This window comes from Lissotriton vulgaris, chromosome 10 (assembly GCF_964263255.1).
Source record: "Lissotriton vulgaris chromosome 10, aLisVul1.2, whole genome shotgun sequence".
Lineage (NCBI taxonomy): Eukaryota > Metazoa > Chordata > Amphibia > Caudata > Salamandridae > Lissotriton > Lissotriton vulgaris.
Window position 1 is genome coordinate 453,662,513 of NC_141698.1, and position 26,462 is coordinate 453,688,974.

Sequence of the window (26,462 nt, forward strand, 5' to 3'; positions counted from 1 at the left end):
CGAATTCTGCGTGGGGCCCTTTTGCATTTTCCTGCTCGACGGGTCTGCCCAGTCACTTGCCCGTTGGCTAATGGCCATATTGGCGAAGATCCCGTGAAACTACACCGCTGGTCTGGTTGCTCCAGACTGGCCCTTGCTTCCCTGAAAAGAAGCAGCCCCTCAGACCTTGGTGGTCCAAGTAAGAAGCCTACATCGATTCCTGCGATTCTTTGCCAAGGCTTTTTGCCTTCAATCTTAAAGCCGACACCGCCGACAGCGAGAGCCTTCATGGGACAGCTCGTGCCTCCATCCTGGTTGTCGTCGACGCCTCCTAGTCCACGTGGCTGCAGAGACAAGCTTCCCATCAGCACCTGATCGCATCCCGACATCGCCTGGTTCCATCCTGGTTCCACGCTGGTCACTGGCTAGTGACCCAGACTCTGTCCCCTCTGCTTTCAGGTCCTCTACATCTTCGATCCACCCTTGGATCCACCAGGACTCTTCTCTTCTGGCCGCCTGCAGCACCTTTACTCCAAGGCTCCATAGATCTCCACGACAAAACCCGACACACTTTTGGACCTATGCACCCGCTTCCTGTGGGTTAGGTAACGCGAGTACTACGGTGCTCCTGTAGAGGTTTACATCCCTAGTGTCCTAGTTTACAGTGGTTAAGTTCTAGCCCAGTCGGAAGACTCCTAATTCTTTAACTTTATAACTTTTACGCACCCATTGACTTCAATGTGTACACTCATGTGCTTTTAGACACTGCACACGCATAACGTGGGCCTCCTGCTCCCTAACCATTGTTAGTCCAGTGTAGCCCCTGGGATTCCCAAGGCCCTAGGCATTACCATTGTTCGTGTCGTGGTACTTATACCACTTTTTTGATATATGGTTTTGCGCTTGTGCTTCTGTGCTCATACAGAGTTCAGGGGTTTGTTTAGAAATAAATACATATATATTTTGAATATATATCCTGTGTGGTGTCCTTTCATTTGGTATTAAATGGATTTCATATGGTAAAACAGCTGGCTTCACATGCCCCCTTGAGTTTAGCCTAAGCCCGCTTTGTCCTTGCTACCCCTAGGATAGCTGGTCTATAAGGTTGACTTTACAACCATCACCATAAGGGTTGTTTGGACTGGTGCAAGGTGCTCACTAGAATAGTAAACATCATATACCAGGCCAACTTCTCACAACGCTTCTTCTCTTGTAGCTATGGGGGGGACTTGGCTCTTATTGGGGATCTTCCCTGCAGAATGCGCAGCTTGTCTGTGAACTATTGTGAAGTACTGGCCCATAATAGCACGCAACAATGATTGGTGCATATAAATATGCTTCACATGTGGGGTAGATCATCCTTGGCCTCTACACCTCCTCCAACATTTCTGCTACACAGACAGTCAGTCCAACAGCTGACCTAAGTCAGTTCAATAGTTTAGGAGGATATCTGTTGTTGCTCTCCTCTGATGATGTTCCAAGCTTCATTTTTCTGTTATCCCTCCCCAGTTATGATTAGTGGCTCTGGAGTGCCTAGCCCTTCTCTTTGCCCTCACCCACAGTTATCACCACATGTCACGAGAAGCCCCACCCGACTGGGTTCACTAATACACTTCACACATGACCCACATTAACATCATAACCTGGAATGTGTTTGACATGCACACACCCCAGCCTCTAGGCAGTGTACTCACATCTTAGATGAAGATCCACACATCTAGCATTATTACAAGAGACACATCTAATGCTAGCTGAAGTCGGCAGACTCGAAAAATGATTAGTAGGCCAGGTATTCACCAAAGCCAGAGGAGTGTTGTGCTGAGTAAAACCTTGGACCCCATTAGTGGCAGATAAAGTGTTGTGGTGGACGTTGAAGGCCGATATGTGGTCATACTAGGCCTAGTAGCTGTCACCACCTAATATTGGGGTCCATATATGCTCCCATCACACTCCAGGCCTCGTTTCTGCATGCACTGTCTGGTCGCCTGTCCTCCTGAAGATTAATCCCATGCACATAGGGGGTGACTTTAACTCTGTCTTTAACCCTAGACCAAAAGGATCCACAAGATGTTAATGAAAAATATAGCAGACCAAAGGGGAATGGCTCAAAGAGAGATGGGAGAGGGACGAGTGAGATAATAGGGTACGGATTTTGAAAAGGTCTTCACTTTTCCAAGTAAGGCAGTTAATAGGGTCCGCTTTAAACAGGTTCACATCAAGACACTGTACCATGATTACTTCTCCAAAGTGAACCAGAAATTATTAGGTAGCTGATTGTCCCAGGGAATGTATCCAAAAAGGGACCTTTCTACCCTCCCATTTTAATGCCCCAAGATCCAAGTCTTTAGGGGATGGGCCAATCAATACCCTTCTGTCCGAGGTGCTGAGAAAGATAGTCGACTACCGGCAGCAACGGGCATTTCAGGGCTATGGGGTAACCAGCAACTATACAAAACACTAGCCAGTTAGAGCCTGCTAGCAGCACAAAGGGACGTCTAACAGAAATGTGAAAGTCCGGCAGGGCAAACTGCCAGGCACTGGTGTATGGAAGCACAGAAGGCGGCCGGGATGCTATAACTAATTTGTTAAGCTATTGGTTCCCTTGATGCATTACTTTGGGATCAGCTGATCCCCTCCCTGAAACAAGTACTCAAGAGATGATGAGGCTGTTCTGGAAAAGAAGTACTGTAAAAATGCATGTGATTAATTTGGAATAGTTGCTGTCTGTAGAAAGAATACGAAAAAACTCATGTAACAGCGTGAGACTTCTAAGGGAGTGATTGTGAATGTATTTGGAGAGTAACTATGTTAAAGGCCAGGGGCACAAGGAGTAGACAATAGGACCCACCACAGATACCACCCAGTGATATGTGACTATCTCAGGACAACATTATATTTTGACTGTATTCAAGCTATCCTTCTGCTTCTGGAGATGTGGCCTTCAGAACTGGAAAGACTACTCCGGGTGGGGTCTCTGTCATTGATCACGATACTCAAAAGATTGCCTCCATGAGACGTCCAGGTCTATGCAAAATATTGCAGATGTAGCATACAGAATGACGACAACACTGTAGGCATGGCCTTTAGAACTGGATTCAATACTTCAGAGTAGCATCCAAACCTTTGCAATATATCGATACTGGATCCTCCAGAACTGAGCACACAGCTCTGCTTGAGAATTTGATAGCAGTGTGTGTCCTGAGGTCAAGTCCATGGACAAACCATGATTATTCATGCTTAAGAAATCCTCAGATACAGATCATCATATCTTAACCATATTTTCACCACATATCTAACCTTAGAAGTGTGAAATAAAACAATATTTTTTTCTTGTTACACATCTTCCTAGACACCTAAGCGTTCAATATCCTTCCTACACAGCCTTGAATACCCACATATAACCTAAGCGCAAACTCTTTTTCCTAATTGGTACCGTTGACAGAGCTAGGCTTTGTGAAATATCATTCTGACTCTTAAAATCTCATTAGCTGTCCTTATCAACTATCTTGCACTGCTGAAAAAGTAGAGATAAACTATTAGGATTTACAATGCCCAAAGTTACTGACAAGAGATTTCTTAAGGAACAGATTTTGAAGATGAGAAGTCAGTGATTAATACCAAAAGTTAAAGGAGAAAAATGTGACGTTTGAGTCCTACAACCTGAGGGTATACCAAAGGATCCCTGAAAAACAACAGATCCCCTGCCTGTGCCTTCAGTAGCTTAACTTCCAATTCTGTGCACTGTAGATGGGAGGTGTCTTGCCAGACTCCTTACTAGTCAGACAAACCACCCCAACAGCAGTGGCAATACCCACATTGTTTGTTAGTGTTACCTATGTGGCTCTTGCCATGGAAAAAGAGTGGACTTTGACTGGAAAGGAAGCAATATGTTCCTAATATGGTCGGAAACACCACCCAGTTTGTTAAGGGGTCAAGAATATAGGCACAGCTAATGCATTCTCTATTTAGGGGTACTTTTGCAATGCCCACATTTAGTGACAGAGATTCTGTAGTCCAACCTGATATTGACAGACTTTTTGTAGAGTTCTTCTTTCCACAACAGTGACATTCACTCAGTAAAGTGCCTGCTGATGTCTTTGCGGAGAACTAAAAGTATGGATGGCTTATATCAGCCACACTTATGGACAGAATTATTCCTTCAGCAAAAAATTCAATCAGCATGTCACCTTGAACCAGATTCATCAAGGGCTTGTGTTGCCCGTACGTCACTAAATGTGACGCTTGGGAAATGCAAACCCTTAAGTGAGATTGACTATGCCATGCAGAGCCGCCTTGCATGGCTCTTCATGGCACAGTAAATCTGGAGTAACATAAGGCAGCGCATGTTGCTGCCTTGCGTTACTCTGCCCTGGGAAGGTGTTCCATGGGTGGAGCGTGGGTGTTCCACTCATCCACCCATGGTTTTTGGCACATTCCCAGATTTACAAACAATAGTTAACCTGGGAATGCGTCAAAATGGTACACCTTCCCAGGGGAGGCATAACGAGGAGAAATATGCTATTCCTCCCTGTTTTATCCTGTTTCTGAGTGTGCTGCATTCTGCAGCAAACAGACGGAGGAAAGAGCCTCAGGGGACTGTTTTTGTGCACGGTGTTCCTTCCTAGCGCAGGCACCTGTGCACCATGGTGCAAGAGTGTGTGCATTGGCGCTTGGCAGCCACAAGTGCACCAGCACAGATGGAGAGCAGCCACAAATGCACCAGCGCAGAAGGAGAGCAGCAACAAATGCATGAGGGCAGAAGGAGACCAGGAGTATCTTAGTAGAGATGGGTATTCCTGCCCTCTCCATTTGACCCAGCGCAGCAAGTTGTCTTGCTGAGTTGCGTTGCCCCAAATATTAGTAAATATGCCCCTTTATTTGCAGATTAAGTTTGGGCAGAAGGGAGCGCATACACAGAGACTATCTATTCTGTAATTTAAGTGACTAGACATGTACCCGAATTATCACCTGATATGTCCGCGTCTCCAGGGCTGCCCTCAGGCCTGCAGGATTCCTGGAAGTGAAAATATAGAGATGTGACATTCTTTATATATTGAGGAGCTTGCTTCTTGCAGCCCACATCAGACTTCAGGGGCAAAAGACCACTTTATGATAAAGTTGATACAGTCAAACATATTTTGAGCCTAATACGTTCTTGCGTTGTCGGAGAAAAAACAAGACAGATAACATTTAAATGCATACATCGGCGTAGAAGGGTAAATAGGAGAGAAACATTATGGTATATTGGCATGTTATGGACATCAATGCATAGGTGGAAGCAGTGATAAACTTGTACAAACAAATAAATAAAAAGTGCAGCGCCCCAAAGTTTTTTCACCTCATATCCCCATGTTCCAACACAATACATCCCCAGTCTCTGCATCTCACTCTTGCATGTTCTTTTTCATCCTGCTTTGTACCTTTGACACTGTTTACTCATCTTTTTCTTCCTCCTTCCCCTGCCTTCCCTCTCTTGCTCAGGGTCAAAAACTATTGATGAAAAAAAGTACTTGTCCCCAAACAAGAGTGCTGGTCAGGGACTAGCTGTAGAGGGCACCAGGTGTTTCAGGTGGGCTGGAAGGGTGGGGGCCAGTTTTCAGGGGGTGGGGGCGTTTTTGTTACTGGGGGCTGGTTTTACAACAGTGCTGCAATTCCACCCCCCTGTAACAATGCTTCTCACTAGTAAACACCCCATCCCTCCCCGCCAGTCCAACTGAATTGCCAGGGCTCGTTTGCGTTCCCAGTCCGGCCCTGGTTCTGGTGCCACCACCTGCACCCAGCTGGCCAAATGCGGCATTGGTAGAAGAAGTATGGTGCATACCCAGTGGTAGAAGTGGGGGGGGGGGAAGTAGGGGAACTGTGGGCGGAGACTCGAGGGCGGAGATAATCCAAGGATTGGATCCGTGGGCGGAGTCGGAGGTGTGGCCAGAATGTGCCAAACATCCCAATTTTTAGTATTTGTTTGGCAATGTAACCGACCAGTTACAGCTTATTGTGTTATTTAATTCAATCAATGGATACACTTGATTATTTAAGGTTAAATAGGAGTTATTGGCATTAAAATACATTCACAAAGTGGGGTATATTTCCAATCACACAATATCCCAAATATGCTTAAAAGTGGAATCACAAGATAATTGTCTCCAAGCCATGCAGTTTCTCTCACTGGCACTTCTCCTCCCTTCTTCCACAAGAGCAGTTCAAACATGAATGACAAAATATCCTAGTTTGCAAATGTTTTCTATATAATTATGGCTCTGCCATATTTGTCACATAATACATCATCCACTGCATACTCTTACAGTTTTAACTAATCATTTTTGTAGCTCAAACAGATAAAAAGTTACTAAAAAAACATGACTTGAGATTCTGCAAAGTGGACGGCCCCTTGCAAAGGATGACTGATCAAATTTCTCACTGCTGCATTTGTATTTTATACTGATACTAATGATGCAGAATTATTGCAGAGACTTAACGTGTAAAAATGTCTAAATAATAAAGTATAAAAAATATATTGCATTACGCTGCAGCCTTTTTTGTTGCATAATTTAGTCAACACTGCGACATCATTTTGTCCCCCATTGCTGCATAATTCCAGTGGCTACAGAGCAGGTAGCACATGTTAAAAGTGCTTGTGCATGAAGCAGAGAGACTGTGAAGTTTGCAAACTTATTTTGGTGTGCATGCAAATGCTGCATTACCGATCCTTGGTGAATTGCAGCTACTACTGCTGAAACAAGGCCAATGGAGGTACCAATGGGTGAGGTGGACAGGTCTCAATGGCAGGGCTGGCTTTAGTGCTGGTGGCGCCCATTGCAACAATGTTTGTTGGTGCCACCAATGATCACCTACACCTCGGACTCCCTCACTACCACCCTTTAACAGTCCCCCTCAAGTCGCCATAACCACACTCTTTCTCAGATGCATTTAATTGGATTTACAGCGCCACTCATACCAGTGTACCGTGTCAGAGCACTTTACTGTGGTACTGCTGCACAAACACAAGTTCTTCCACAAGCACCAGCTCCTCTTCAGCTGGTTTCTACTCCTCCGGCGCAGCCCTCTCAAGGGCCGCTGCCTTTGCTACATACTCCATCTGCTTTTTCTACGATTTCGCCTACTGTTCCAACTATTTATCCTAATACTCCTTCTGCTACTGCCTCGACTTCTACTTTACATCAGCCTGTCTTCTCTGGTGTATCTGCCTTTCCGCCAGCTTCTCCTTCTGTTCGACAGAGAGTGGCAAATACTGTCACTGGTCTTTTCTGACCTTTCTTTGGGTCGCCTAAGACGACCCCTAACACAGAACGTAGACAGTTGCGGAGTCGACTGCCTGATTATCACGAGAGAGAAGTACTGAATGAGTTAGCACGTAAATGGGTTACTGATACTGTAAAGTATGATGTTCAGTCCGTTATGGAAGTCTTCCGTCAGTGGGAAGCATCCACACAGAGATATGTATTTGAGCAAATGTGTGTATATCTCCGTGAAGATTTGAAGGGAAATGATCCAGAGTACGACATGAATGAATTATTCTGTGTATGGTTCAAGTTCGCAGAATGCATGATTGTAGGTGCCGATGTTGAACAAGCAATTGAGATGTTATTGTCGTATAGGAGTAAAGGAAGCAATTCCCGATCACTATCTGAGCATGATATGCCAGGTAGGAAAAAGGCGCGACAGTACCCCATGAGAGAGGTTCCTCCAGTTTGGAGGGAAGGTGATGCAAATGCAAATCCAGCAATTCCGCCGCATTTCCAGCCTGTTTGGGTACATGTCCCTTGGAAAAGATCTGAAGTTTTAGCGCTCAAGCAGACATTGCCTGATCCCCGCAAAAATCCGGCAGGGTATTATAAGGAGTTATCACAGACTGCCAGTTCATGTATCATGAATTTAGCCGATGTAGACATGTTGTTTGGAAATGTTGTTCCACAGCCTTTATGGGGAAAGATTCGTCATGCAGATCATGATCAAGAATTAGGTGATACATGGGCCAATATTGCTGCTGCTGATGCTAGACAAGTTGGTGGCGCTAAGCCCGAGCCTTTGGTAGCAGAACTTCCTGGTAGAATTATCACTTATATGAAGACTTTAATGCCTGAATTGCGTGTGAATTGGGACAAATTGTCTGCGTGCAAGCAGAAGAAAGACAAGAATGTGTCTGACTTTTTCACAAGGTTTGGAGAGACTTTCGTTGATCATAGTGGTCAGGATATGGCTATTGAGGGTGGCCAAAGATTGTTTGTAGACAAATTTGTACATAATTTGCTTCCTGAACTATGTTATAAGTTGAAAGATTCAGAGAGTGCTTGGGCTGTTTCCACGTCAGAGCAGATTCTAGCCACAGCCCAGTACTATGAGAATAGACGCAAAGACGAGCTAGAGAAGGCAGACAAAAAGACTAAAGAATTGAAAACTAAAGTCCTTCTACAGCAAGCTTATCCACCTCGAAATAATAATAAGCAAGATTATCAGCAACCTCATCAGTATTCGAGAAACTCGCAAAGAAACGAGTCTTCTCAACAGCGTTTACCATATGGTCCGAATCAGTGTGCGTATTCAAAGGAAGAGGGTAATTTCAAGAATAGTTGTCCGGCTTTATTGCGACGTTTGAATGGTGTTTCTGGTGCAAGAGGTAGAGGTGTTCAACAGGCTCCTAGAGGTAGGGGCCGTGGAAACTTGACCCCAGAATGCTACTTCTTTTCCACCTCAGAATTCCATGAACAGTTTTGATCAACAGTATAATGCGTCTTCTAGGACAGCTCAGTACTATGCGGAAGACTATTATGCAGAAAACGAGAATGAGGGTAATGATTGCTAGGACAGCCATGGACAAAGAGAGGGAGTTGAATCAGTTCCAGTAGATCAGAATGGACCTTATGTTGAGGTGATTACATCAGGTGTGTCAGAGCCTTTTCTGTTGGATACTGGTGCTACAAAGAGTTCTATTATGCACTCAAAGCTCCCTGGCGCACCTTTGTCTGGCGAAATGAACGTTTCAGTAGGTTTTTCTGGCGCCCCTGTTAGGAACCCGATTTCTAGTCCTATGTCCCTTTCTGTTGGGCCATGTGAATTAGAAGCACCCCTCATTCTTACAACAGGTTGTGGTGAAAACTTGTTGGGAATGTATCTGTTAAAGAGATTATATGCGACTTTGTACTGTTCTCCCTCGGGAGTACAACTTACTCCAGGTAAGAAAGTGGTTTCTCCAATGTATTTGTCAAGGGAAAATATTCCAACAGAATTGTCGTCTCTTCCAGATATACTTTGGGCTACTGGTTCTAATGATGTGGGTCTTTTGGAAATAGTGCCATATGTCATAACATTGAAAGCCAATGTTAAGTTGCCATGTATCCCCCAATACAAGATCTCTAACGAAGGTGAAAAGGCGTTGTTAGCAATCATTTATGATCTGATTGAGAAAGATGTCATTGAAGAGACAACAGGCAACATTTGTAACAGTCCTGTTCTGCCGGTTTTAAAGCGTACTGATCCTTCCCAGCCACCCGTGTACAGATTTGTGATTGATCTTAGAGAAGTGAACAAGATTGTTGTGCCACAGTTTCCAGTTGTTCCTGATATAACTGCCCTATTGACTATGGTTCCAGCTTCAGCCACTTGGTTCTCGGTGATTGACTTGAAGAACGCTTTCTTCAGCATCCCGATTGCCGAGGAGAGCAGAGATATTTTTGGCTTCAATTTAGGAGGCCGAAGCTTCCGCTTCAAACGCGCTCCTCAGAGCTACTGTGAAAGTCCATCAATATTCAGTCAGGCTCTGAAATCACAACTTGGCACGATTGTTCTACCTGATGGTGCGACTCTTATTCAGTACGTAGATGATTTGCTGGTCGCTGCAGATACTGAGGAGATTTGCAAGCAAGCCACTTTGTCATTGTTGCGTCATTTATGTGACATGAAGCACAAGGTCTCTCTTTCGAAACTGCAATATTGTCGACAAGAAGTGACCTACTTAGGTCACATCTTATCGAAGGAGGGAAGGAAGCTGACCTCAGAGAGAATTCAGGCAATTGCAAGATTGAGTGTCCCAAGGACACAGAGAGAAGTGCGTGCTTTCTTGGGCATTACATCATATTGCAGACAATGGATACCAAATTTCTCCTTGTTGGCCAAACCTTTGGTGACATTAACTTGCAAGGATACACCGAAACCCATTCCGTGGTCTGAAGATTGTCAGAAAAGCTTTTACGAGTTGCGCAATGCTCCTGTGTTGGGTAACCCCGACTACAGTAAGCCTTTTACATTATACGTCCACGAGAAGGAAGGTTGCGCATTATCAGTCCTGACACAGTCTTTTGGGGACAAACAGCGTCCATGTGCGTACTTTTCAGCAACTCTAGATCCCGTAGCTAAGGCATTGCCAAGATGCTTGAGGGCCACTGCGGCAGCAGCTGTCTGTATTCGACAGTCTGCTAGGTTAGTAATGAATAACACACTGATAGTTATGGTCCCACATGCAGTAGACATTTTGCTAAACAGAAAAAGGACACAGCACTTAACTAGTGCTCGACTGTCAAGTTATGAGCTGACACTGCTAGCGAGTCACACACACATAAAGAGGTGTGATACACTCAACCCAGCGACGTTATTGCCCATTCCAGTAGAGACAGATGAGATCGAACAGCATGACTGCTGCTTTAGGACAGAAGAAGAGACAAAAGGGAGAGTAGACTTACAGGATACTCCCCTCCCTGAATGTAATGATACCTTATGGGTTGATCGTTCGTGCTTCAAGTTGTCGAATGGTGATACGACTGCAGCATATGCTGTGACAACGTTGCATACGATTGTTGAAACTGCACGTATCCCACATAATTCTGCGCAAGCAGCAGAGTTGATTGCACTTACAAGAGCGTGTGTGTTGGCAAAAGGAAAACGAGTGAATGTGTACACAGACAGCCAATACGCCTTTGGCGTGGCTCACAGTTTTGGACGATTGTGGCATGAACGTGGGTTCCTGACATCGCACGGTGCTAAGATTCAACATGGCCAGCTAGTAAATGAGCTTCTCGAATCACTGACCTTGCCACTACAAGTTGCGATTGTGAAGTGCAGTGCACACAAAAAGGTTACGGATGATGTTGGTCGCGGGAATGCGTTTGCGGATGAAGTTGCAAAAGACACTGCAAGGAACGTGATGAGTCGAATGTATGTTGCAGGTCCTGCGAGATGGATTGGTGATGTTGGCATGTGCGAAGACACGATTGAGAGTGTGAGATCCATCGAATCCGAAGCCACAGAGAAAGAGGTGAATGAATGGAGAGAAAGCAAGGGTAAATTGGATGCGAATGGTTGTTCGGTCGAATTGTCAGAGCATCAGAGATGGTTGTTACCCGATGCGTATGTGCTTGCAGTGGTGACAATGGCTCATGGGATGGCTCACATCAGTGTGAAAGGGATCTGTAAGTTGTTGGCTCCAGTATGGCAGAATAGTGGAATCCCTAAATGTGCAGAGAATGTGGTCAAGAACTGTATAGTGTGTCTGAAGCACAATCCTGGTAGGGGAACCCCAACTCCAGCTGGTCATTTTGCGCCTCCAACGTATCCGTTCGAGGTTTTGCAGCTAGATTTCATCCACATGGAAAGGTGCAACAATCTGAAATACGTACTCGTTGTTGTTTGTGCCTTTTCCACGTGGGTGGAAGCGTATCCCCTTAAGGACAATACTGCCTTGTCCACAGCGAAAGCCCTTGTCAAAGAATTCTTCCCTAGGTTTGGAATGCCTCGAATGATCTGGAGTGATAATGGGAGTGAATTCGTGGGACGAGTGATGAAGAGAGTGTGTGAAGGGCTAGGTATACACCAAAAGTTCCACGCTGCAAATCACCCCCAATCAGCTGGATTAGTAGAGTGCTACAATGGCACTCTAAAATTGAAACTGGCCAAGATCCAAGCCAGCACAGGTCTTAACCACTTGGCTGCTAATGACAAGGGTAACTCGTCATGCACTGCCCATTCATTTCAATGGAAATCAAAGCAAAATGATGATAATGCCTTAGCACTAAAGGGGTTAAATGGCCTGATGCCCTGCCTCTGGCACTCCTATCGACAAGAATGACTGTTCATTCTAGACTGGGACTTAGTCCACATGAAATTGTGTTCGGCCGCCCAGCTAACATATGGGGAGTGCCAAGGCCCACAAAGTTCAGTGAAATTGAGCACCCTGTACTGCTTGACTATTTGCACGAATTGACGACTAAATTGCGTGTTTTACACCAACAGTTTCACAGTTCCTCCCCGCCAGTGTCTGATGATCCAGAGCACGCAGTTGAACCTGGCACCTGGGTCCTGGTGCAAAACTTCCAGCGAACCAAGAACGAGCAGCCTCGCTGGTCTGGACCCTTCCAAGTTTTGCTGGCTACCAGCTCTGCAGTACGTGTCCACGGCAAGAAGAACTGGGTGCACGGCGCCCATTGTAAACGGGTCCCACTGCCCCTTCCATATGACCGGTGGGTCCAGTAGGGAATTGCTGACTCTGAGACCGAGACTGTGCCTCGCTTCTTGCCCTTCAGTGATGCACGTTTGAAAGGAACTACTTCAGAAAAGGAGAGTGATAACATTCTGCAAGGATCTGTGCCCCCGTCAATACAGTTGGACACTACTGAGCCTGAACTCCTGTTTATAGACCACACAGCACCTGGTCGAAACCGTTATAACTTGAGGCCGAGACCTATGACTAGGGACAAATAAACAAGCTTTTTCTTTTTGATTGTGCAGCTCTCTCATCCAGGAAACTTGCTCATTTTTGATTTTCGAACCGCCATCCGGTTCTGCTGCTAGGGTCGCGGTTTCCACCGTCTTTGGAGTGCAGCTGGAGACCGTTAGGTCGACAGTTCTGTTGGTTCAAGGGAGTTACCCAGGATTGACGGAAGCACTCCTTAGCAGAATCAATCTCCCACCGCGGGCAGCAACTTAGAGGATGGAGTTTTCCAAGATGAAGAGACCTGCCAGACCTACGAACTTTGAAATGAGAATATGCACTGTGATGGCGAAAAAACAATTTTTAATAATATGCATCCTCATGTTGTGTAGTATAATGATGTTTTGATTGGCTATGCTCTATTCACCTTTCTAGTTTCATTTGTACACACCACGCAGCCCACACCTCCTCCTACTGTTTCCCCGCACTCTTTTCACCCTCTACCTGAACACGAGTCTGCCAGAAGGTTAGAATCTGTAAATAACTCATTCGTCCAACTCCTACACCAGCACCAGTCTGTAATGAACACAACGAATTGTTGGGTATGTGGACTTATGCCACACACGACAGATAAGGGTATCCCATCCTTTGTCCTGCCATTTAGCTACTATGGTTCTCTGTGGGCTTTCCAGACAATGTTCCTGTTTGCCATAGAACCATATCTCCCGCGTCCCACAGGAAGAAATTCAAGCAACAAGGCACTAGTGGCAGGAATCAGAAACATGAGCAGGGATATTGACACGTATCGAACGAGTCCCAAAGATGAATTTAAGGCATACAGTAGATGGAACATAACTAAGTATGGAATTTCCTTGAGTGAGAGCCAGCAACCAAGGAAGTCTTCCTCAATCTGGATAGTACCCTATCAAGGTCACCTATGTCTGCAGGGAAATGGCAAAAACCCTAGAGCTCAGTTAGGGAAGAGTGTCTGTACTGAGACTTACATTTTCTCGGCTCAAACCTCCCCTTCGTTCCTAGCAGCTAAGGGTACCTACTTCGTCTGCCACGATAGGGCATATACATGGTTGCCCCCTGACTTTTCAGGCACATGTTTTATCTAATTTCTGCTGCCACCCACCTACACGGCCGAGGCAGATTACCATCGGACAAGGACAGTTAGGGGTGTTGTGAGTAAAGACGACACTGCGGAACAGGAGTTTGGAGATTTCGCAAAGGGTTTTCTGCCGTTTGGGTGGCCTATGGTGAACAGCAGGAACATTCGCCAATTGACGAGGGTAGTTGAATCCGCTGTGATTGAAACGGCTAGTGCCCTTAGTAACTTGACTGCGGAGCTCCAGTCGGACCGCCTTATGACTCTTCAGAACAGGGTTGCCCTAGATGTTATACTTGCAGACCGTGGTGGGGTATGTAAAGTGATCCAATCCAGTTGCTGCATTTTTATCCCTGACAATGCTCCGACAGTATACCAAGCCATCTCCAAACTGCACAAGATCTCTGAGTCCATTCATGTGGACAAAGGAGACTGGTCCTTAATGGGGTGGTTCTGGGAACTGATATCTGCCTGGGGATGGAAAACTCTGATATTCATTGGAATGATCTTAGCTATTCTGTTCCTGTTCTGCATGTGTGTGCAGTGCGCTCCTGCAATATGTGGCCTCTGTGCTACATCATGTGTAAGGAAGCCTGTGTCAAGGGACGAACTGAGCAACAGGATGATGCTACAGCAGCATCTCAATGACTTCATGAATACAGATTTGGACTCAGATTAGCATGAGTTATTGCCTATATAAGGGCAAAAGGAGGGTCTGTGGTACTGAAAATTCTGGACCCTGCTACAATGTGGTACCGAAGCTTCACACTCGTGTCAGAAAATATCACCGTACCATGACGAATTTGGTATCGGCAGACCGGTAATGATTGGGACATTATGCCGGTGCATTTGCGTCACGATTGAGTGACAAAATCACCCTTAAATCATAGTTTTCGTCTTGAACCCTCGGGTTCCAATTTGTGAGCGGCATCCATCTTGTGGTTGCCCTTACATAGTCAATTGACCAAGGCCGAACTCGGTCTGAAAGGACACATCCACCTTTGCTGACTCCTCTGTGACCTGGGCGAGCTGCCTCCACTGCCTCAAGCCAAACCTGTTTGGGCAGTCCCCAACCCAATGGCCGAGCGATATTAGCATCAAGGCGCAACATGTCATAAACCATTTACCGCATACAAGCCATGCTTTATCATACACACACCTGTCCCTGTTTCTTCTTTATGGCTAGTTTTACAAGGAGGAGGTGCCCGATTTTATTGGGGTTTCATCGATATCTGATGGAAGTCCTGGGCCTGGCTGGGTAATCTATCACGAACTGGACAAACGAAAATATGGGCTTGCCATCATGACTCTGCTTTTTCATTGTTGTGAAAATATGTATATGGTTGTACCATAAAACAAAGAATTCTTGCCTGAAGCTGATATTTTTGTATAAAAGGAGAAGGCTGGTTCTGTAAAAACGAACAGTCTCCTGAGAATATACACACCGTGCTGTTGTACTTCTAGGTCGCTTGTTACTTGGTTGCAGCCAATAAAACTCGATCCTTGACATCACCTAGAAGACTCTGTGTTTCTGTGGTCCAGAACAGGAAGAACTAAAGAGGTCTTTGGGTGTTCCCCCTGGCACCGCCGGGTCCCTAAAAACCCGGTACCTCATTATATCTCACACACTACACAGAGACAATCATTTATATGTGTTGAAATCACTGTATAGGAAATGTTATATAAGACAAAGGACTACAAGGTGTAGAAGCCACATGACAACCATACTAGTAGGCAGTATAGTTTAATAGCTCACTGTTCTATGTTAGGATTTTAACTTATAAACTGCAAGTTAAAAAAGGATCTCTCTGACAAAAGCAGTAACCTACTAACCTAGTTAACATTATGTGCACTTTGTGATCTGCATGGTACATGTTCTTTGCAGCAGGCACATTAACCCTCTGTGCTACCTTTCCAGGAGTCAACCCTTTCACTAGAAAAAAACTCTGATGTCTCTCTAGGAAGATCATTAATCACTGAAGTTATCATGAGATATATATTGTTGCTGAAAATTGCTGGAGGCCAGGAAGGAGGCAGCAAGATTTTTTTTAAACCATAATATACTTGCAAACACTACGTACCCACCCGAAATAGGTACCCAGTGCGGTCACACCGTTCGCACCGCCCAAACCCAGGTTCATGTGACCTCAGTGACAGAGTCACAGTGACTGGATCACTGTTACTCTAGGGTGTGCTGCTTCGTAGGCCTGTCCGCAAGACTAGAGATGAACTTCAGTATGGATTGTGGTTGACAGGCCTTCAAGGTTAACCCACAATTGACTCCACTAGGGTACACCTGCTTGTACTAAAACATCAGGCCTTCTAAGGTCTAGCATGGTAATATGCTCCCTCAGTAGAGTGGACTGGTCATCAAGGCTGAACCCGGTTCCCCAGTTCCAAATTGGACAGCTCTGGCCAAAGTGCCACATCCTCTCCCCCACTGAACACCATACTACCCCACTGAGAGAAACTCGCACTGCCTTCAGCTACAACTTAATTGTGCCCACAATAAACATTTGGATATGGATCAATTCAAATTATGCACATGATAAGAGTAATATGCTACCTAAAAAAAAAGTAAAAGTAAACACTCATAGGTAATGCAAGATTAAGTAAAGCATGTGAAATGTAAGCAGAAATAACATGGTAACTGTTGGACTTGGCTCTTTTTGCAGGGTCATCCCTGAACTTTTTGCCTTCCTCCTGTAATTTGTCTGACCTGTTTTTGTTGGTTTTATGACTCTGGACACTTTACCACTGCTGATCAGTGCTAAAGTGCATATGCTCTCCCTACTGTAAATTGATGTATTGATTAGTCATTCCAAGATTGGCTGGTTTGGTTTACCTGTCAGACCCTAGTACAGTGCACCAGGAGTACCCAGGGCATGTAAACCAAATGTTGCTGGTAGGCTTGCAGCACTGGTTGTGCCACCCACAGAAGCAGACTGTAAAATTGTGTCTAAAGTCTGCCATTGCAGAGCCTGTGTACAGTCTGGTACTGCCATGCTGAAAGGGCAAAGTGCACCCACTTGCCAGTCTCTAACCCTTCCCTTTTCTTCATGTCAGACACCCCTATGGTAGGCGCAAGGGCAGGGTGCATTGTAAGTATAAGGCAGGACAAGCCCTGGCGTGTGTGGCATGTCCTAATAGTGAATTACAGCCATTTTCGTTTTTCACTATTGCAAGGGTACCTGTTCTCCACAGGCCAGAATGGCCAGTTAGATTATTACATTTTATAATCCTATCTGACTCAGGGAACATGGTAGAAATTCGAGTTTAGTATGCCTGAACTCAGAATGATAACATACATATTTTAGTGAAGCTGATTTTAACATTCTGTGTTTGAAAATACCCCTTTCAGAAAGTAGGTATTTTCTTGTCTAACTATCCAAGCCTGCCTCTGCTAGGTTGTGTATTCCTTGTCTGGAGTTTGAGTGACAGGGGCTGGGGGATTCCAGGAAACAGGGTGAGTCAGCCCAGTGTGAATAGAGAGATCTGCATCTAGATGGGAGGGAGGAATTGTACCTGGGACCTGAATAGGGCTGTGCTTCCCTCCACAATGCTGGCTCCACCTCCAGTGGTGCGTCTGATGTTTCTCCCCTGCACTGTGAAAGGAAGGAAGGAGTCATGTAAACAGAGTGCTCCAGACTGACCAGAACTGGTTTGGACTAGGCAAAGGCCCCTCTGCCCACAGAGGACAAAGGATTTGGGGTATACGTATTGGGACCCTGATCCCAAGAATTTAGATCACTTTGGGACAACAGGAGAAACCTTTGCTGAGGAGTGGAACCAGAAGAAACTGAGGAGAGGCTAAGCTGAAGTGCTGCTTGGGGGATTGGCCTGCAGTGGTTGCCTGACTGCAAAAAAAAGGAGAAAGGAACTTTGTGTACTTTATTCAACTTGTAAAGGATCTCCAAGGGCTTGAGAGAAGAGCTTGCCTCCTGCTAAAGTCTCGGGGACAACAGACTTCAAACCACCAGCTCGCCAAGACTTCTTTGGAAATGCCTGCTGCTGTTTTGGGCCTTCTGTGGGACCGCGTGTCGCAAGGAGCTGGAAGCGTCTCACAACGAAGAAGAAGTGTGCCGCCGTTGCAGCCCTGCCGTCACATCGTGGATGTCTCCACTGTAGCTGTCACATTGCACCGCATCAAGAGATGCGCCTTGCATGCATGGAGAAGCGTGCCACCATCAGAGACATTATCGTAGCATCACGGAACAAGGGTGTTACAGCTGCAGCTGTCGCATCGAGCGGAAGCGTCTCGCATCGTCCGAGAACAGTGTCGCCGCCAAAGCAGCTGTCGTCCCATCACAGAACATGGGTGTCACCGCTGCAGCTGACTCATCGAGTCGAGACTTCTCGCAACATCGAGGAAGCGTGCTGCATCAAGAAGAAAACGTCTTTATTTCTTTGCACCAAAATTTCATTGCAACGCAGCGTTGCTCGCCGCATCACCCCGGAAACGCAGTAAGGAATCAATGCATCAACATCCTTGCAACACTTTAGTTTCCCTGCGTGGCACATTGTAAGGTACATTAACTCAAAGTGTCGTATTTTAAGATCTTAAGAGAACTAAGCCAATTCTACCATTTTAAGTACAGTATTGTGGATTTTTTTGTCGTTTGACAGTATTGTGGATTTTTTTGTCGTTTGTGGTCTTGTGTTAAATCTATATAAAGAATACTTATTTTTAATATACAACGGTGTGGTGTCCATTTTTAGTGTTGTCACTGGATTACTGTATGTGTTCACAAATGCTTTACACACTGCCTCTGAGATAAGCCTATCTGCTCGTGCCAAGCTACCAAGGGGGTGAGCAGGGGATATTTTAGGGGTGTACCCCCTTACCCTGACCAGAGGCAAGGGTCCCTATTGGTCACAAGTGCCTACCTGTGCCAACTAGAGACCCCCAAATTTAACATTGGTGATCAGCAGTGAGGATTCTGAACTTTTATTTGTGATTCATGTACAGTGATTGGTGAACACTACTAGTGAGTGCAGACCAAAACGCGAACACATACTTTTTATTAGATTTATTTTGGGGATTTTCTATTTTTGAGAACTGCCAAGCTTACCAGCATGGAGAGAGCAGAATCCATAGCCTCTGCTGATTTTGATTGGGAAGAGGAGAAACTGGAATGCTACAAAGTAAAGCGGCTGAAGTACCTCTGCAAGAAATGCAATGTCTCCATTATTGGGCTCACCAAGAAGGATGAGTTCTACAAGGCGTTGAGGGCCTGGGTAAAAGCAAGGAATACCCCTGAGATTGAGGAAGGGGTGAGGTGCAGATATGCAGCTGGAAGGGCCATTGGGTCCAGGAGGAAGGGAGAACCTTCCCCCTAAGGTAGCAGTGTTTCTGCCAAGAGTCTGTCTCTAGAGGAGCTGGAGGACAGCGAGAGATGCAGGAGGCATGAGATGGAGCTGACAAAGCTCAAATTTAATGGGCAGTTAGAATCTGAGTTGCAAACTGAGAAATTGGCCCTAGAGGAAAAGAAAATGCACTTTGAACATGAGTTAAGAATGAGGGAGCTTGATTTAGAGCTTGAGAGGCTTGAGGCCATGAGTGTCTCATCCCAGCAACAAGAAAAGTGTGTAGCTCAGACAGTGAGCTTTGCTGAGTTGGAGGTGGAGTCCAGCTCAGATGGTGACAGCAAAATTGAATATTCTAGTGCTGAGGGAGTGGTACACACACCTAGAGATTTGGTGCCTGCTTTGAAGGAGGGATTTAACATACACCAGGAGGTTCAAGGACATGAGGTAGCTTCAGTGGTGCACATGTCCCTGAGGAGAATGGGGAAACTGACGCAGGGGTTCATGGTCCTACTGGTGGGAGGGACACTCAACTGACTCTAAATGAGAGGTGCAGGCAGAGGGGTTCCTCCATCCACTCCGGATCGCCGACTGACCCTTGCCCTCACCACATCTTCAACAAGGCCAACGCTGTCATCGCACCCCACCTGCGAGACATCATCAACACCTCCTTCAACACCGCTACCTTCCCGGAGAGCTGGAAGCACGCCAAACTCAGCGCTCTACTAAAGAAGCCATCAGCCGACCCCACCGACCTCAAGAACTACCGGCCCATCTCGCTGCTCCCGTTTCCTGCAAAAGTCATCGAGAAGACCGTCAACAAGCAGCTGGCCGCCTTCCTCGAGACGAACGGATCCCTCGACCTCTCGCAGTCTGGCTTCCGGGCCAACCACAGAGTACCGAGACCGCCCTGATCGCAGCAACCGATGACATACGAGCCCTGCTCGACAACGGAGAAACGATTTACAAAAGGGGGTGGTGATGAACAGAGTGTCTGAGTTAAACAGACCACTCTTACCCAGTCCAAAGATCAGGGCTTGATCCATCACCGTTATTTATCTCACTGCCCCATCCCAGCTCAGAACCTGGCTATATGCAAATCAGTCTGTCCCTGGCCCAGTGCATCATGGGAACAGGGCAGACTAAACTACCAAGCCAATTCTTCACCAGAAAGGAGACAAGCTACCGGGGACCGGTTTCTGGCATTTCAGCCTTCTTCGGCCCGGCTTGCTTGAATCCTGATGGAGCAGTGAGAAAGGGACTCATGTCTGAGTATACCCTGCCACACCTATAGTGGCCAAAAACGATTTACAAAAGGGGGTGGTGATGAACAGAGTGTCTGAGTTAAACAGACCACTCTTACCCAGTCCAAAGATCAGGGCTTGATCCATCACCGTTATTTATCTCACTGCCCCATCCCAGCTCAGAACCTGGCTATATGCAAATCAGTCTGTCCCTGGCCCAGTGCATCATGGGAACAGGGCAGACTAAACTACCAAGCCAATTCTTCACCAGAAAGGAGACAAGCTACCGGGGACCGGTTTCTGGCATTTCAGCCTTCTTCGGCCCGGCTTGCTTGAATCCTGATGGAGCAGTGAGAAAGGGACTCATGTCTGAGTATACCCTGCCACACCTATAGTGGCCAAAAACGATTTACAAAAGGGGGTGGTGATGAACAGAGTGTCTGAGTTAAACAGACCACTCTTACCCAGTCCAAAGATCAGTGACAACGGAGAAACAGCGGCCCTCATCCTCCTGGACCTCTCCGCGGCCTTCGACACTGTCTGCCACCGTACCCTAGTACAGCGCCTCAGCAACGTCGGAATCCAGGAGAAGGCACTGGAGTGGATCCTCTCCTTCCTCGCCGGAAGGACACAGAGAGTCTGCCTCCCCCCGTTCAGATCAGAAGCCACCGAAGTCATCTGCGGCGTCCCTCAAGGCTCCTCGCTCAGCCCAACCCTCTTCAACATCTACATGAGTCCCCTCGCAGCCATCGCACACCAGCACAACCTCAATATCATCTCCTTCACCGACGACACCCAGCTGATCCTCTCCCTCACCAACGACCCCGCCACCGCCAGAGCCAACCTACACGAAGGGATGAAAGAGGTAGCCGATTGGATGAAGAACAGCCGCCTGAAACTGAACTCGGACAAGACGGACGTCCTCATCCTGGGATCCTCACCCTCCACCTGGGACGACTCCTGGTGGCCCCCCGCCCTAGGCAGCGCACCCAAACCAACAGACACGGCACGCAACCTGGGCTTCATCTGGACTCCTCCCTCTCCATGACCAGACAAGTCAACGCCGTCTCCTCGTCATGCTTCAACATCCTACGCATGCTACGCAAGATCTTCTGGTGGATCCCCACGAGACCAGGAAGACGGTCACCCAGGCCCTCGTCACCAGCTGACTGGACTACGGCAACTCCCTCTACGCCGGAACCACCGCCAAACTCCAGAAAAGACTCCAGCGGATCCAGAACGCCTCAGCACGACTCATCCTGGACATCCCCCGTCGCAACCACATCTCCGGACACCTGAGAGACATGCACTGGCTCCCGGTCAACAAGAGAATCACCTTCCGTCTCCTCACCCACGCACACAAAGCCCTGCACAACCAAGGCCTAGGAGACCTCAACAGCCGCCTCAACTTCTACGCTCCCAAACGTCAGCTTCGAACGACCGGCCACGCCCTCTCCACCGTTCCCCGCATCCGAAGAGCCACCACAGGGGGAAGGTCCTTCTCCTACCTCGCTGCCAAGACCTGGAACTCCCTCCTGACCCACCTCCGCTTGACCCAGGACCACCTCGCCCTCAGGAAGCAGCTCAAGACCTGGCTGTTCGAGCAGTAGCGGACCCCCCTCCCCATGCGCCTTGAGACCCTCCGGGTGAGTAGTGCGCTATACAAATGCTTTGATTGATTGATTGATTGATTGATTGGTTGAAGTCCTGGTATGTGAGTGTGAAGACCGCCCCAAAGAGTGTGGGTTGAATGACAGAGACAGTCAGATACTGTCTTGCCAATCTCAGGAGAGTGGTGTGGAGTACGTGTGCAAGGCACTGGATGGTGAGGTGTAGGATAGTTTGGTTAACCCGTGCAGGGGGCTGTGTGATCCAATTGTGGGAGAGCATATTGTAAGTCCCTGTTTTCCGGAGCCATGCCAACACCTATTGGAGAGTGAGTTCTCTGACCCCAAGGAGCTCACATTGGAGGCAGACCTTTTAGTGGATACCAGAGGGTCTGGAGAGGCATTGGGGAATAACCCTGTGGGGAATGGCTCAGATATCTTCCAACCCAGAGTGGTGGAAGTGGTGCAGAGTAGCCCAGCTAGGTCCTGTTGTAGTGGGAGGGGTGTAGGGGCACACGACCTGTCTCAGTGGAGAAGGAGTGAGTGTGGGGCTGCGTGTCCCCAAGTGCCAAAAACCCAGTGTCAGAGCCTGATGCTTCTTTAAGGGAGCACCAGGCGGGGAGCCTTGGCTGTCCTGATGGGCCGCCCGCTGAGGGTGATCCCCTAGTGTCTGGTGAACTTGGAGTGTCTGTAAGCAGACCTCCATCAGTTCTGGTGTCTGGCAGGGAAAGAGTCCCCAGTGGAAGAACCAGTGGGGCAGGGGCCAGCCAGAAGGGCTGGGTCACCAGGAGTGCCCAGGGCTTTTAAACCAAATGCTGCTGGTGGGCTTTCACCACTGGTTGTGCCACCCACAGAAGCAGCCTGTAAAAATGTGTCTAAGTTCTGCCATTGCAGAGCCTGTGTGCAGCCTGGTACTGCCATGCCCACTGGGCAAGTGTACCCACTTGCCAGTCCCTAAACCTTCCCTTTTCTTCAAGACACCCCTATGGTAGGCCCAAGGGCAGGGTGCATTGTACGTATAAGGTAGGACAAGCCCTGGTGTGTGTGGCATGTCCTAATAGTGAATTACAGCCATTTTCGTTTTTCACTATTGCAAGGATACCTGTTCTCCATAGGCCAGAATGGGCAGTTAGATTATTACATTTTATAATCCTAACTGACTCAGGGAACATGGTAGAAATTCGAGTTTAGTATTCCTGAACTTAAAAGTATAAAATATATATTTTAGTGAAGTTGATTTTAACATTCTGTGTTTGAAAATACCCCTTTTAGAAAGTAGGTATTTTCTTGTCTAACTATCCAAGCCTGCCTCTGCTAGGTTGTGTATTCCTTGTCTGGAGTTTGAGTGACAGGGGCTGGGGGATTCCAGGAGACAGGGTGAGTCAGCCCAGTGTGAATAGAGAGATCTGCATCTAGATTGGAGGGAGGAGTTGCACCTAGGACCTGAATAGGGCTGTGCCTTCCCTCCACAATGCAGGCTCCACCTCCTGTGGTGAGTCTGATATCTCTGCCCTGCACTGTGAAAGGAGAGTGCTGAAGTGCTGCTTGGGGAATTGGCTTGCAGTGGTTGCCTGACTGCCAAAGAAAGAAGAAAGGGACTTTGTGTCTTTATTGAACTTGTAACGATCTCCAAGGGATTGAGTGAAGAGCTTGCCTCCTGCTGAAGTCTCAGGGACAAAAGACTTTAACCATCAGCTCCCCAAGAGTTCTTTGGAAGTGCATGCTGCTGTTTTGGGCCTTCTGAGGGACTGTGTGTCGCAAGGTACTGGAAGCGTCTCGCAACGAAGAAGAAGCGTGTCGCCATTTCAGCCACTGCCTTTGCATCGTGGATGTCGCCGCTGTTGCTGTCGCATTGCACTGCATCAAGAGAAGCGCTTCACATCCACGGAGAAGCGTGCCACGTCAGAGCCGCTGTTGTCGCATAACAGAACAAAAGTGTTGCCGCTGCAGCATCGAGCGAAAGCGTCTCGCATCATCAGTGAAGAGTGTCCCTGCCAAAGCCACTGTTGTCGCATCACAGAACAAGGGTGTAGCTGCTGCAGCTGACGCATCGAGTCGAGACTTCTCACAACATCGGCGCAGCATACCGCATCAAGAAGAAAACTACGTCTTTATTTCTTTGCACCAAAATTTCATCACACCGCGGCGTTGCTCGCTGAATCGCCCCGGAAACACAGTAAGGAATCAACGCATCACCATCCTTGCAATACTTTCGGTGTCCTGCGTGTTCCATCTTAAGGTACATTAACTCAAGGTGTCACATTTTCAGATCTAAAGAGAACTAAGCTAATTCTACCATTTTAAGTACAGTAATGTGTTTTTTTGTCATTTGTGGTCTTGTGTTAATTCTATATAAAGATTACTTATTTTTAATATACAACTGTGTGGTGTCCATTTGTAGTGTTGTCACTGGATTACACTATGTGTTCACAAATGCTTTACACACTGCCTCAGAGATAAGCCTGCCTGCTCGTGCCAAGCTACCAAGGGGGTGAGCAGGGGTTATTTTAGGAGTGTACTGCCTTACCCTGACTAGAGGCAAGGGTCCCTATTAGTCACAAGTACCTACCTGTGCCAACTAGAGACCCCCAAATCTAACAGTTACCTTAACGATCTCTCACTCACTATTCGGAAATCAGCAAGTGGTTTTACTTGAGAAGTTATTGACATGACTACAGGGCCCTGAAGGGAACCGTTTCAATGGACATTGCTTATATCCTTACAAAACGTAAGTAGTATGGTTTAAAAAGACCACATCCATAAACACAGTACACATTTTTTTTTCCAATCCACCCATCAACCAGGTATTGCAATACATCAAGGAATGATGCACTTTCCCACCTGGGGACAACAATGCTGTTTAAAGAAAGACTAGAAAACAAAAGTAGCGATTCACTGCAAAGTCTGTAAAGTGAGGCTGATGTGTTTGGATGTGAATAAAACCAATCTGCCCACTTTGCAACCACTCTGTCTTGCTTTATTTAGTTATGCATTTATTTTTCATATTTAAAACCTTTTATGTCTCTCTATCCCGAGGCTGCACTTTGGAATAGAAAAATGTCAGAAACGGGGCATTTCCCACAAGAATGTTTTTCTTTTTTGGATCCATTTCACAGGGAAGCAACTAAATGAACGAAGAAAAGCGAGGTTGTGAACCGTTTCTTCAAGTCAAGGTTTTCAGTAAGTGAGGAGCAAGACAGAAAGAGACGGAAAAATAGGAAGGGGGGCAGGTGCCAGCACAGAAAAGAAGAGGACATTGTCAGTGTCTTCTTTGGGCAGTAAGGATGAGACAGAGTCCTTTTCCTTCTCTACCCGTCCCCAAATGTCCACGAAAGCAAGATGAGCCTTATCGGAATGCCTTGCTATTTCTGCTGTCCTGGGACACAGTTTTGAAAAGAAAAAGTAGGGGAAGGGAATCTTTTGAATAAATGAAGTAGGGGCACGCCGGGTCCCTTCCGATCCCACCGACTTCGACCATTGTGCATACCTGCCTCTGGAGGGACAGGCTTTGTAGCGAGAACTACCTGAGGTCCTTCTGCCGTCCAAGCCTAATCGACCAAGCTTCCCCCTAAAAACAGGATTACTCAGGCTACTATTGATGTCCTCGGTTGCTTTCACACTCCTTAAGAAATATTGGCTGATCTGAACCTTCTAAAACGAGCTGGAAATCCCCTCTTTGCAGTTGTTTCCAGCTTTCCTTGCCTGCCACCATTTGACAGTGACTCCTCACTCAGTGAGTGACCCTGTGAAAGGAGCAGATATTGTGTGACAAAGATCTGGGTTTAATCCATCACCGTTCTTTAGCCCACTCTGCCACCCCAGTTCAGACATGGCTATATGCAAATCAGTCTGACCCTGTGCCTCATGGGAACAGTCCAGCCCGAACTGCCAAGCCATGCCTTCCCTGGACCGGAAACAAGCTTCCGAGGACCAGTTTCTGGCATTTCAGTCGTCTTCAGCCCGGCTTGCTTGAATCCAGTGGCAAAGTCAGCAAGGGACTCACGTCTGAGCATACCCTGCCACACTTATGGCGGCCAAAAGCGGTACAAAAGGGGGTGGTAATGGACGGAGCATCTGAACCAATCAAACACTCACACCCAGTCAAAAGATCTGGGTTTAATCCATCACCGTTCTTTAGCCCACTCTGCCACCCCAGTTCAGACATGACTATATGCAAATCAGTCTGACCCTGTGCCTCATGGGAACAGCCCAGCCCAAACTGCCAAGCCATGCCTTCCTTGGACCGGAAACAAGCTTACGAGGACTGGTGTCTGGCATTCCAGCCGTCTTCAGCCCGGCTTGCTTGAATCCAGTGGCAAAGTGAGCAAGGGACTCACGTCTGAGCATACCCTGCCACACTTATGGAGGCCAAAAGCGGTACAAAAGGGGGTGGTAATGGATGGAGCATCTGAACCAATCAAACACTCACACCCAGTCAAAAGATCTGGGTTTAATCCATCACCGTTCTTTAGCCCACTCTGCCACCCCAGTTCAGACATGGCTATATGCAAATCAGTCTGACCCTGTGCCTCATGGGAACAGTCTTGCTTGAATCC

General features: G+C 47.0%; 1 protein-coding gene across 6 annotated transcripts in view; it reads right to left on the minus strand.

Moving 5' to 3' along the window:
• LOC147685396 (uncharacterized) overlaps positions 1-26,462 on the minus strand; it is a 379,028-nt gene that overhangs the window by 75,174 nt on the left and 277,392 nt on the right. For 4 of the 6 annotated variants that reach the window (XM_086941312.1, XM_086941314.1, XM_086941316.1 and 1 more), the window contains one exon: positions 4,936-4,993. In XM_086941312.1, the coding sequence (XP_086797438.1) occupies positions 4,936-4,993 (58 nt within the window). The remainder of the gene's footprint in view (positions 1-4,935; positions 4,994-26,462) is intronic. The other 2 variants (XM_086941313.1, XM_086941315.1) reach the window with 1 other exon arrangement.